Source organism: Pseudoliparis swirei, chromosome 20 (genome assembly GCF_029220125.1).
Source record: "Pseudoliparis swirei isolate HS2019 ecotype Mariana Trench chromosome 20, NWPU_hadal_v1, whole genome shotgun sequence".
Classification (NCBI taxonomy): domain Eukaryota; kingdom Metazoa; phylum Chordata; class Actinopteri; order Perciformes; family Liparidae; genus Pseudoliparis; species Pseudoliparis swirei.
In genome coordinates, this window is record NC_079407.1 from 12564720 (window position 1) to 12578995 (window position 14276).

A 14276-nucleotide genomic window follows, 5' to 3' on the forward strand; every position below is an offset into this window, starting at 1 on the left:
ATGCAGTCCTTGAGATTTGCTTTACGTGGGAGTTAAAGGACAAGTCCCGATCAAAGATAACGCCAAGATTCTTTACAGTGGTGTTGGATGCCAGGGCAATGCCGTCTACAGAATCCACATCACCAGATAATTGATCTCTGAGGTGCTCAGGGCCGATTAAAATTACTTCGGTTTTGTCTGAGTTTAACATCAAGAAGTTGCAGGTCATCCATGTTTTTATGTCTTTAAGACATGCTTGAATTTTACAGAGTTGGTTGCTCTCCTCTGGTTTTATCGATAAATATAGTTGAGTGTCATCTGCATAACAATGAAAGTTTATGGAGTGTTTCCTGATAATATTGCCCAAAGGAAGCATGTATAAGGTAAATAAAATTGGTCCAAGCACAGAACCTTGTGGAACTCCGTGATTAACGTTGGTGGTTATCGAGGCGTCATCGTTTACAAATACAAACTGAGATCGATCTGATAAATAGGATTTAAACCAAATTAGTGCCGTGCCTGAAATGCCAATCGACTGCTCCAGTCTCTGTAACAGGATGTCATGGTCAATGGTGTCGAATGCAGCACTAAGGTCTAACAAGACCAGGACAGAGAGGAGTCCTTTATCTGCTGCCATTAAGAGGTCATTTGTAATTTTCACCAGTGCCGTCTCGGTGCTGTGGTGTTTTCTAAATCCTGATTGAAATTTCTCAAATAAACTATTATGATGTAGAAAGTCGCACAACTGATTTGCGACCACTTTCTCAAGGATCTTGGAGAGGAAGGGCAGGTTAGAGATCGGTCTGTAGTTAGCCAATACCTCTGGATCCAGAGTGGGCTTCTTCAGGAGAGGTTTAATAACAGCCACCTTGAAGGAGTGTGGTACGTGGCCTGTTAGCAGAGACACATTGATAATATCTAATAGAGAGCCGCCAATTAAAGGCAAAACGTCTTTAAGCAGCCTCGCGGGATGGGGTCCAAGAGACAGGTAGACGTGTTCAAGTAGAAACCGTTGAAAATAATTGGTCACGGTTGATAGGAGAAAATCCCTCCAAATATACACCAGGGCATACAGCGGTTTCCAAGGCCATTCCACTTGAGGACAGATTGGCACTAGTTATGGGCAAGAGATTATTAATCTTGTCCCTAATAGTTAAAATCTTTTCATTAAAGAAGTTCATAAAGTCATTACCACTAAGGTTTATAGGAATGCTCGGCTCCACAGAGCTGTGACTCTCTGTCAGCCTGGCTACAGTGCTGAAGAGAAACCTGGGGTTGTTTTTATTTTTTACTATTATTGATGAGTAATAGGCTGCTCTGGCATTACGGAGGGCCTTCTTATATGTTTTAAGACTATCTCGCCAAACTAAGCGGGATTCTTCGAGATTAGTTGAACGCCATATGCGTTCAAGCTTTCGTGACGCTTGCTTCAGTTTCGGGTCTGAGGGTTATACCAGGAGCAAACCTCCTCTTCCTCACTGTCTTCTTCTTCAGAAGGGCTATCGAGTCCAGTGTCATTCTCAGAGAACCTATGGCACTGTCAACAAGATGATCAATCTGGGACGGACTAAAGTTAGACCAGGAGTCCTCTGTTATATTGAGACGTGGTATCGAATCAAATACAGAAGGAATCGCTTTAAATTTAGCTACAGCACTATCAGTTAGACATCTAGTGTAGAAACTTTGACTAACGGAGTACACTCCGTAGTATAAATTCAAAAGTTATGAGGTTGTGGTCTGACAGAAGAGGATTCTGTGGGAAGACGTTCAAATGCTCAATGTCAACGCCATAAGTAAGAACAAGATCAAGCGTGTGGCCAAAGCTGTGAGTGGGTTTCTGTACTCTGACAGAAGCCAATCGAGTCCAACAAGGAGATGAATGCAGCACTAAGGCAATCATTATCAACATCCACATGGATATTAAAATCTCCAACAATAATAACTTTATCGGTTTTAAGAACCAAACTTGATATAAATTCTGAGAATTCAGATATAAACTCTGAATATGGACCTGGTGGCGGTACAGAATCACAAATCGAATTGGCTGTAGTGTTTTCCAGGTTGGATGTGAAAGACTAAGAACAAGGCTTTCAAATGAGGTGTAGTGTAATTTTGGTTGAGGATTAATTAATAGGCTCGATTCAAAGATGGCTGCTACTCCACCTCCTCGACCGGTGCCTCGAGGAATGTGAGTATTAATATGACTTGGAGGAGTCGATTCATTCAGGCAGACATATTCTTCATGGCTCAGCCAGGTTTCAGTTAGGCAACATAAATCAATGTGATTATCTGATATTAAATCATTCAGTAACACAGCTTTAGATGACAGAGATCGAATATTTAGGAGACCACATTTAATAGACCTATTTTGTTGCACTGCTGAAATAATTGTGTTAACTTGTATAAGGTTATTGTGTCCGACTCCTCTTCTGCTTACTTTTGATTTATTTAATTGAAGTGGCCGTGGGACAGACACAGTCTCTACTCTAAAGTCAAGGGTGGGTAACTGCTCGAATGGAAGAGCAGAGAAGGGTGTTAAACTACAACTCTGCTCCCGGTTCCTGATCTGAACCCTGGGTTGTCATAGATTAAGTCCGGTGATCAACTTGGTCATATTCGCAGAAATGAGACGCGCTCCGTCCAACGTGGGATGAATGCCGTCTCTCCTCATCAGATCAGGTTTTCCCCAGCATGACATAATGACCCTGAAGACATCCATATGCTAATTTTTCCATATGCTAATTTTTTTTTCTGGAAAGAAACGCCATTCGCCATGAAAATTGACGTTGTTGTAACTCAGCCATACATAATGGAATCTGCTCCATATTTCTCATACATCATGACATAATGACCCTGAAGACATCCATATGCTAATTTTTGATTCTGGTCGTAGCGCCAACTAGTGGCACTAGGAAGGTACATGTTTTTTACTTTTATACACTGCTCCTCGCAGATTATTCAGATCCCTCTCAAAATATATCAGAATAGACCTAAGACCTTGATGATGCTTCCCTGTGGAGCTCGTAGCGACACGTTGAATAACATTCACATGTAATTTACATGACAAGGTCGAGACTTCACATGGATACACATGATGCATGTATATGTTCAAATTGTCACAGCGCCCCCTGCTGGCAACCCTGGGCTCGCTCAAATCTGCTCCAAACTTCTCATGCTTCGTAGAATTCAAGGCCTGAGGATATCAACAAGCCTTTTTTCACTCGGAGACAAGGCGCCCCCGACTAGCAATGTAAAATCAGTGTCGCGTGACAACGGTCAAACGCCCAACGCCGCATGCGCTCTCGGCCGAGGCGGCGTCCGCCAGCACCCCGACGCAGCAGGAAGAGGACCCGTTCATCGCTGCTTGCAGCTTTAATTCTAATTACACTTGGTTAACACATCCAGAAACCCTGCGACACGTCTGAAAAACGGCAAAGCTGGGCTTCAGTATCTTCCAACATAATTATTTCTGAAACTAGAAATTGCTTTACACCGACCTCCTTGGTCGACTGCGTATTCAACGAACAACAGAAAAGAGCAGACACAGAAATTTAAAAAAAGAAAACGGCCACTTCATATCTAATTTTAGTCAAAGAATCCCGACTAGGATTTAGAATAATGTTAAACGGTGAGGATGAACTTCAGGGAAAAGAATGCAATGTCAAGTTTAGTTTTTGCTGTGCATTTAATATGTTCGACAGCTGATGATAATAAATGTGGAAAAAATACATTGGCGCCAATATTATTTCTACCATTAACTTCACATTTACAGGTTTTTGGGAGCATTTCTGTAAGGTTGGAAATAAATAATGCACTTTAAACTCCATGTGTACATTATGAGCATCAATTCACATTTAAGAAGGACCTCGTTTTCAAGAGATTTGTTAAAACTGCATACAATACATCTACATTAAGGAACTACTCAAAAGATGCATTCATTATCACCTTGTTCCTGATTGGTTACTACCTTCATTTTGGTGTAACAGTGTTACCACATTCCGAGATGATATTCCCAACTACCGCTCTGCACAGCTAGTGACAAATGAAGATTAACAACCATAAGGTTCCTCTGGGCTTATTTTTTAGAATAAAAGAAAATAATCAAGCTGGTGCAGAGCAGTGTTTCACAGCGTAGTGCAGGGCATTGGGAAAGTGTCTCATATTGATTTTGAAACAATTTGCTCCAGACAGCCTCCTTAGGGACACAATCCCTGCCATATAAATGAGATTCAACTTTAAAGAGAAGCTGAAGAATTTTATACGATATTGGATTTTACTAAATGAGAGAGAGGGAACTGCAGGATAAAATGTCTCCAATTGTCTTTGTTGTATATATATACATACACACATATATATACACATATATATGTATATATACTAGGGCTGTCAGCGTTAACGCGTTAATCTATGCGATTAATTTGGCCGCGTTAACGCACTAAAATATTTTAACGCAAGTTTTTTTTTTTTTTTTTTTTTTAAACCGCGGCAGTACGGTTTGACACTGTTTCCGTTTTTAAAACAATCATTTCTCCGCGAAAATAAGGATCATAAATCAGTTTAACTCGTGGATGAATCAGTCAGGTTTCCTCCTGCTCCTCCTTCCTCCCGTCTCCCCCTCTGACACACAGAGGAAGGAGGGCCGACGTGTCGGGTGACGCGGCGCGGAAAGAACGCGACTCACGAAACCTTCAACGTGATTGGTCAATCCGTTTGTCTGTCAACATTTCGGGGGGAAAAAAACCAATGAACACTCAGTAAATCACAAAGGACCTCCCACCTCACAGGTGCGGCTCATTTAGCAGCCTGTCAGTCAGAGAACCAGAGGACAGGCGCGAGGACAATGAGGCTCATTTCAGAGCTGAGATTGTTCTGGAATGTTTGATGTATAACACGTGGGGGTGTGTCACATGCAAAAGACTTTAAACGGTGAATTTAATTTATTTTGTAAAATGTATAAAATGCCCCCAGCCTCCAGAGGGTTAACGTGACATATGTGAATGTCAGTCAGTCACCAAGGCCACTGGTTCTGCTGCTGTTCAATGTTAAAGATGACAGGACCAATGGGGTCTCAATATACTTCTTTTTTTTTTACTAATCTGATGTTTCACTGAAGAAACAATTTATCATCCACGATATTAAATACCTCGCTGCACTTTATAGGTAGGAGCCTCTTTGAAAACACAGCTCTGTGTGCAGTTTGGTCTTTAAAAAGAATGAACTTTTAACTTTTAACTTTTAATTGCGATTAATCGCAATTAATCGCGATTAATCGCGATTAATTAATCGCAATTTCAAAATGTGCGATTAATTAGTTAATTTTTTTTAATCGATTGACAGCCCTAATATATACATATATATATAATACATACACATACACACGCATCATTAGAAAAATTCATTCAAAGGAAATTCTAAATCTATAGAATATATGACAAAGTGAAATGAAAGAAAACAACTAATCTTTATCTTTTAGTCGAGTGTGTTTAGGAGTCAGAGCAGAGGAACATAAATTGTTTGCAGTTGTTCAATTACAATCTCACAATTATCCGGACGGGCTAATTAGATACATTGTACTGTGTGAGTCGATACGAGTGAGTAGGAAGCTGAGTGTGTGACGGGGAGTGAATCATCATCCCATCGCTCCAGATGGTGAGGAGGTGACACGTCGCTTGACAGGACAGAACCGGAGCCCCACACACGGTTCACTCCAGTTAGGAGGGGTCCGCTCTGATGGAGTCCAACTGTCAGCCTCGGCACGGGGGGAAATAAATATTCAATCACAAAAATCTTGCAGGGTGCCAGATGAAGGAAACCGAAATCTGTGAAACACTGGCAAATGCCTTGATAAGTGTGTATTTCCATAACGGTTACACGAAACCTCCTCTAGCTAAAAACAAGTTAAACAGGTCCAGCGTTGCGACGTTGTTGCATGATATTCATGATTGGTGTTTTTACAGGAAAGCTCCGGTAATCAAAGCGGAATCAGACTCTGCTGTAAAGAGGGCTGATCACATCAGTCAGAGGGCGACAGAGGGTTGTGGATCGATTAAAGAGCTTCAAGCGTTAGGTTCTTACCCCTTATTCAAGGGTGTCGTTAGGCCCGACGCGCAGCGGGGGGCCGGCAGACACTTGAACAGGACATTATTGACGGTACAGTTCTGCCTCGGGTACCTTATTGCTTTTATAATACGGTTGTGCGACATTATAAATAGTAAGTAAATAGTAAGCTGCCTTTCAGCTCAAAATAGTTGTAGCCACCAAGCGTTGTGAATCGCGTTTTAGTAGCCGAGAGAAAATAGTCCCGCAACAGACAAACAGCCGGGAAGTCAGAATCTGTGAATATCTTTCTAACTTTACCGAACATTGTTTCGTCGTGTCCCTGACGTCTTCGGGTTTTTATAAGGGCAACAGACGTAACTGCTGACCCTCTAGTGGTCTTTCTCGACATTGTGCACAGTGCCATAGAAATCCTGCAGTATTTCATTTTTATCTTCTCAGGTTCTGGGCTTCAGGTCTAGTTAGTGGGTTTCTTTTCGCACCAGTTGGTGAAGCAGTTCACTGCCCACTTCGTTTGGCTGATAGTGTTTTTTTGATGCACAACATTTCATAGGTCTCAATTTCTCTCTTATCTCTGGTAGCATGATGTCCACTTGAAGTATCCTCTTGGCTAACAACTCATCTAAAGTCATTCCCCAAAATGATCAAAGTTCACACAAATCATGTTACAGGTTACTGTCAAGCTTCAACTGACAAATCTACCGTTATTGTTATTTTGAGTGAGCGCTGATATGGAACGCTCAGATAAAAGTAAACAGCTTTCGGACATTATGGCTGAATAAAGTACACCTCGTGACTCACTCTTAACCAATCAGAATGCTTGATTTTATCTACCCGTATTATAAGTGTCAATTTGGCCTTCTTTGGTGAATGCAAATGGTTGTGAAACTGAACTGAAAATAAACGAGCAATTACTGCATGCTTTGAATCTTCTCATAACTCCACAGCGCGCTGTGGCCGACAGTCTTTCCTCAAAATGAGTTTAGTGGGAATTTGAGTTCTTTGAAAAAGGCAGAGTATTAAAATGAGATGTGCTCATTGAATGTTCTGAAACGAAGCTCAAGGAAGCTTTAGAGAGGGTCTGAGCATAATTGTAGGGTTGCGGTTAAATACTACAGCAAAGCCAGAGAGTCCTTTCATTCGACGGACCCGGTTCTGTTGTGAAGCGCTGAAAGGGAACATAGAAGCCAGGCTTTTGACGAATATAGAGGCTGCTAATGATGCCAAAAAGCAATCTTTAAAAAAATGACATAAATGGTGCTGAAAAAGAATATAATCGTCAAATGACAATATATACAGGTTACAGCCTTTTCACACATGAGCGTTCATTTGCAGTCTTCTGTCCACCTGATGATTAATGTAGAAGTCTAATGTCCTCTCCGTTCACTCCTGTGCATGTTTAAAAAGTAAAAATAGCTGCCCGTCGTGAATACAAGCTGCGAGACTTAACCACAAAAATATTGGACAAAATTGCATTCCCTCCAAGGACACCAGTAGACAGCAGTAGATCCTATCAAATAAAAATAAATACAATTAAAGCGCTAGTCTATAAAAATGATTTTAAAAAAACAATAAAATGAACTTTCACTCTCGGCGTTCACGCTTGTGTGACAACAGAGAACGCACCACGCCACAGCTACGTGGCTAACGGGTCCACGCTGAGCAGTCTGCTCTTCATCTCAGTAAGAAGGACCTGAGGCTGCCTCCTTCCTGCCTGTGGATTTGTAGAGAAGCCTATGTGGGTGCTGAGCGATTAAACATCTTGTTCTGCCTGTTTTGTGATAAACATGCCTAAAAGGTGCCTAATATTTCTAGACTGAAATAATATCGGCATTATAATTATTATTACTAAGATGATTTTTTTTAGTTGCCTATTTTGTGGTGCCCCCTCAGGACTTGGTGCCCTATGCACAGTGCGCGTTATGGGAGCGGCGGCGCTGGATATGATATGTATAAAAATTGTATATAAGGCCTTTTAAGCTACGTGGAAGGAGAAAATCTATACTGGTAAGACTGTATATTACGTTACCTCATGACATTTTATGCACATCCTAGAGACACAAAGGAAAAGGATGATTGATCAAGAGGACGGTGCAGTTCCTGTGTGTTGATGTAATGAGCCAGCAGCATGAGCTGTCCTGGTTGGTGGCTTATTCAATGTTTGCTGAACTATGGAGAAGATAGTGTTATTGTGTCTTCATGTATTCTTGCATTTATGACATAATTTACATTTTTCCATCGTGGCACAAAAAGTACACACTGCATATAACGTTCTGCCCTGGTGTATAAAAGGACACTTGTATGGTGTCCTCCGACCAGTATCTAAAGCCAAAATGTGTCATCAATATTACCGTTCTGAAGCTTTGAAACACTTTCAGATTTTCAAGTGTGAGTCACCCATACCACACACACACAGACACAGACACACACACACACACACACACACACACACCAGAGCCCATTAATAATCACTAAGCACAACAACTGTAATACCTCAAACGACCAATCGTCTGTGAGGCACGTGGAGAAAAGTCGATTTATTTTTCCCTCCAAAAACACTCCATTGAGGCCCTTTAACGTCTCCCCCCCCCCGCCTCCATACCCCAGTGTAAGTGTCAAACATCAGTGTAAAATGACGGGTTGAGATCCTCATGGACTAAAACCGGAACATGATGTTTTTTTACAGAGGGCTGCAGATATCTAAATAATCTCTTTGAATAAGTGCCCCTGTAGATGAAATTCGTTTTCGTCGAGGTTGATTCTTTTGGATTTGGAAAACAACCACAAGCCTGTCACACTTCTGCATCTACTCAAACATCGTGTTTAATACAACAGGCCAGGGCTGTTGTACTTCAATCCGCTCTCAGTTTCCAGTCCGGCCTCGTGACCACGTGCACATGTTCCTATCTTTTTCCTAACTCCTTCGATCATTTTAATAAGGACACTTTTTCTTCTAATGTTCTTGAACACGACTCGATTTGCTCTGTTACTCGGTCTTGACTGGGTCTCGACGGGCCTTGGACTCAATAATAAACTCAATAATGGGCGCTCATCAAATCCAGCTTCTAAGCATTAAATCGTCAGACAGGAAATGTGGGTTTGTAAGCGTAAGCAACAAAGCCCATCACAGCCAACCCGCAACCACCAGCTTTACTTGGAGGGGTTAGAAAAAGTTTTATAAAACATGGTCAGGCCCAACTGAGTCAAGGTCAATGCAGCAGCCAAATGGGGCTGGCAGCGCCTCCGCCAGACTGCACTCAGACCTCCGGGAGACTCGCGTCCTCGTGGTGTAAATCACAAGCCCCCGAGAAAAGGTCCCGGTTCAGGCCAATGATTACATCAGGCGTGACTGTCTTGCCAAGTGTTATCACCAATGCCAAATGTCCTGTTCTTTCCCTCGCACCTGCTCCATTTGTCATCCATCCCGTTCATGCTCCCGAACTCTCCCCGTTGTCACGCGCATTCATCACTCTGTCTCGCTCACTCAAGGTCTTGTTAGTTTCCCTCCCCTGCCGACGTTTTACTCTGTTTGTTTCACGTGGCACCGATTCCTTTGCCCCTCCAAAAGGCTCTTCGGAGTCTCAAAACCCTTTAGGACGTCCAAACGCACATCTGTCAGGGTGACAAATACCATCATCAGTCAAGAAGTCCCTCAGAGGACGTCAGATGAGATATTTATAGATATATGAATAGAAAGCTGTTGTTTTACACTGCCTTTCAGAAAGGCGCTCCGTAGTGTGAGGAGTGGTAACTGAGTTATGTCACACTAGTGCAGAGCAGAAGAGACGACTTGACACACTTTCCAAACACAGGACACTTTCTTCTTCTGTTGAGCTCATTAATGCAACATGATCAAGAATGTGGAGAATATGAGATACTCTAAAAATGTGTTTGATTATATGAGCTGTTGATATTTCTTGAACGATCTGAATACTAGGTCCACAATGAAGCTTTCTTGACGTTGTGGCAACATATTTTCGAGACCCTGCTGCGTGTGCATCCTCAGTTGTTTTCATGAAACCCATCGACACGGCAGTTTTTAAAGTTCCTACAAGGAACTTTTACTCTGAGTGTAGTTTGGCGACGCCTGTGGACAAAAGTGGTCGTGTTTCCATATCATCACAACCTTGTGTCGACAAGACTTGCAGCAATTCATATTGGTTTGATACAACTTTATATTTGTTCTGTGTGGCAGCTAGAGGGGTGGGGTCTCCAATTGGCCTCGGCTGCTGGCTGGTTGGTAATCAGCCAGCTACTCGGGCTGATTGGTAATCAGTCAGCAGCCGACACTGCTCCCATAAAAAAGCAGCAAAGAGTGGAAGAAGAGAAGAGTGAGCATAGGCGCCATCGTGCGGTCTGCTGAGTGAAGTGTTAATTGAATAAAGCATGTTCCCGAATACCTCGTTGTTGGCCCATCCTTGGTGCTTTGGGCCGTTACCCGTGGGTTTCCCTCCAAAGCACCAAGGATTCGCCAACAATGAGGTATTACCAACCAGCCAGCAGCCGAGGCCAATTAGAGACCCCACCCCTCTAGCTGCCACATTCTGCCTCGATCCGTCCTGGCTCCAGGTCTCAAGACAGCTCGTCCTGGACGACGTCACCACTCCTGAGCCGGATAAGTGATTGTGAAGTTTTGTGGAATGGGACCGATGGGAATACCTATATAGAAATAGCCAATCTTCTTGTTGATGGTCTTGTTTACTTATGCAGGTCATCAGATGGAGGCATCAGATTTATATAGAAACAGTTCCGTGACCAGTTTAAAGTTCCTAGTCATAACTTTAAGTAAAAATCTCTTCTTAGTTTAAAATGTTCCTATCGAGGGTTACAACAATTTTATACCATCACGCACTTCTTAATAAATATATATATATACATTATTTCCTACTCCAATACTTTACATTAATCATCTCTCCAATGAGACACGCGACATCTGCTTCTTCATCAGCAGGTACATTCATGACTCATGAACAAAGGTAACCGTACAGGTGTCTTCAAGAGAATAAAGCTTTACCTGCCAGAAGATGGTATCTATTGTGCTGCCCAGGAAGCTTTGTCTCGTCTCCGACGACAGGAGCTTGGGTCCAAGGATCGTCATGAACTCCTCGAAATCCACATGTCCATCACCTGATCCGTTGAAGAAATGTACAGATTATTGATCGGTGGTAACGTGTCGATATTAGCATTGTTTGAAACTTTGGTCAAATGTGTTTGCTGGTTGTAAATGACAATTTGATTGTTGTTGAGAACCAACGCATCCTGAACACACTCCCCCAATGGCAAACCTATTCAAACGTATCCATCAGATACTCCGATAAGCAGTTCTAACTGCAGAGCAATAACCAGGATGCATGACGGAAAAATCTGCCTTTTATTTGTTGTTTGTTGGTCTGTGGTGTTAGTGTTGCTTTCTTATTTTGCCGTTCAAGATAGAGATAAATGCCGACAGCATGAACACAATCTCGCTGGACCTTCATTGGTTTGGAGTGATAATCAAGCCGAAGAGCCTTTAGCTCAATATGTGTTGAGGGGAAATAGAGCGGCATATAGCATGGACACAATGGAGGTCTTTAGGATTGCAAAAAGTTTTTTCTGCTGTTTTTTCTTCTTCTTTGATGTGTTTGAGGGAACAAAATGATGTTTTTGACTAAAGGGGAAATAAGGACGCCGTTAATGTCTTTGTCATTATTATTTCAGACCAGCACGTTTCAATGCAGCATTTACTGACGAGACGAGGGATGAAATAATGAGCTCCGACCGGCTCATCACACTTGATGTGAAGCAGATCAGAGTTTGCAGCTTGTGTATTGTTCATGACACGGAGCGCCTGCTGCGCGTCATTGACTCCAACAGTCCTGACTCGGGAGCATGCTGACAGCATCACACCATGAATCTTTTGTTCTTTGTTTTCATAAGACCGGTGAGGTTTCTTTTGCTCCTCTGCAGAGTCTGTACACTTGGATGAACCAAACCTACACACAAGGCTCGTGGTGAGGCAATTTCAGAAATAATTTGAGAATCCCGATCACTAGGTTATAAAAATAGGGAGGCCACAAACTCACTCCCTGAATTCAAAGCTGTGACGAATAAAACTTTAACGTGAGCTGAGGGCTGAGGACGTCGGGACAGAAGGATGGATGGACAGTAGAGATATGGACGGACTGGGTGAACAGGTTCAAGGTTAGACAAGATGGAGTACAAGAAGCTGTGTGTGTACTGGGACCTGGCTACAAAACACAAGTATACAGTTTAAGGCTACACCAAGCGACAACTTTTATATTAACGCCAAAACTAATGACTAAATCTTACATGAAATGATGTTTTAAAGCACATATTTTTGTATGTTTCAGTCTCACCGCTCTCATGAACTTGGGTTCCAGCAGCAGAAAGCTGTTTTCAAGAAAAAAAACTTCTGACAAAACAACTGTGGGTTACTGGACCTAACCAGCATCAAATAGCAGAGACAACATGAGTTGGATGGTTTTCCCAAGAGTTTGTGGCTCAAAACCAGAAACAAAAAACCAGGGTGGCCAGAAACAAAGGTTACAATATTGTAACCCCCGATTTACAAGCACAAGTGGAGCCCTCTATCTGGACTGTATATGTAATACTCTCCTCCAATCACTAACAAGCGCTTGTTCACTGACAACACATTGGTAACCTGTTTCTGTAACATACCTAATCATACACATAAGGCAGAGGCTTTAGCCAGGTGCCTCCTGCCCGATAACATATAGTCCTCCTGGACTATAACTATCACAACAATAACAAAAATTCAAACCTGTAAAATTAGGTATTACCCAATTGAAAGTTTCCATATGACAAGCTCCAGATGCGTGGAAGGAAATAAATGGGTAGGTAGTGGTATGGGTGGTATAAAAAATTCATCGGATTAGATGACTTAAAAAACTGTTCTTGGCATTCACATTATTTTCATGTTCTTGGTGATCTAAAAACTTGCACCTAAATAATAATGAATGACAGATCTATATTCTTCCATCAGCATCTGGTGGTTTTCAAGCTGGGCCATTTGTGAACCTCTAAGTTCGTTAGTGTGCATCAATGTCTCCAAGGTGGGAAAAACATTGACACATGAATAAAAACACAGCGTTTGTTTGGCTGAAACCAGAAACCGTCCAATCAAACAGGTCCGACCAGAGGACATTACTCAACTGGTGTGCCGTTTGGTTGAGAGCCAGTCCCCTCCGCCAAACCACAACAGTCCTGTCAGGACTGAGGACTGAGACAAGAACAGAGACAAGGTCTGAGCGGCGCTCGCTGTATGTGTGTGTGTTTGAGAGAGAGAGCGAGAGAAATATATATATTCCTGCCAACCTAATGGAGGGAGTACACAGAATGTGGAAGGTGGACTATTGCACACAATGTTTCTGTCAGTTATTAATAATTTAATTGGAACGCTCCGACCCTTTTCGACTCTCCCACCCCTAACTGTGATATTTTCTGATCTATTACCCGGTCGTTGTGGGTCACTACCACCCACGTAGTAATCGTGAATTGTGAATTGAAGACACTATTGCATTTACACTCCTGCTCAATGCGGTCACAATGTGCGTCCTTGTGGTCGAGCACTATCCCGTTGCAATGCGATCACCCGGAACAACAAGGTGTAAAAGGGGGGGAGCGGCTGCATTTCGCGACACCTCAAGTTGCTGAGTCACTTTCTGTGTATGTTTTAGTCCAAGCCACCTGTTTTTGACGAGTATCTTCCTCTGTTGAGTCAATACCAAGCATCCTGTTTCAGCTCGAAAAGGAACGATGGCTAATTAAAGAAAGATGCGAAATCCTGCTCCGTTTACCAACAGACTAACGCGTCTAATAAAAGAGAAAATGGGATGTAACTAAATGCTGGCCTCTGTTGGAATTTAGTTAAAACATAGTGAGACAGATCCAAACTTCTAAAGTCAAAGTTAGAGAGAAGCCTTACGCCAGAAGAAAAGCATGCGCAATCTGTAGTGAACAAACAAAATGCTGGTGCAATGCTGCGACCTGGAACAAAGACGAGTGGTCACACCTCCCTATGAAGGGAATGCAGAGGACAACAGCGATCACACGGATAGGCTTGACTGCAGAGACGAGCAGAGCAGATAACCTATCGGCATCTTCTAGAGATCATCGATCTGGTCTCAGAATCGATGGATCCTATCCTCACGGCTGCCCACTTGGCCAAGACACAATCACTATGCTGCCCATTCCCCTCCACCTGCTTCTGCCCTCCTCTC

At 42.5% G+C, this 14276-nt stretch overlaps 1 protein-coding gene across 1 annotated transcript in view; it reads right to left on the reverse strand.

Annotated features, from left to right (window-relative positions):
* Nucleotides 1–14276, reverse strand: part of LOC130211245 (calcium-binding protein 8-like) — a 50231-nt gene that overhangs the window by 19033 nt on the left and 16922 nt on the right. The window contains exon 4 of the mRNA XM_056441983.1: nt 11051–11163. Coding sequence (XP_056297958.1) covers nt 11051–11163 — 113 coding nt within the window. The remainder of the gene's footprint in view (nt 1–11050; nt 11164–14276) is intronic.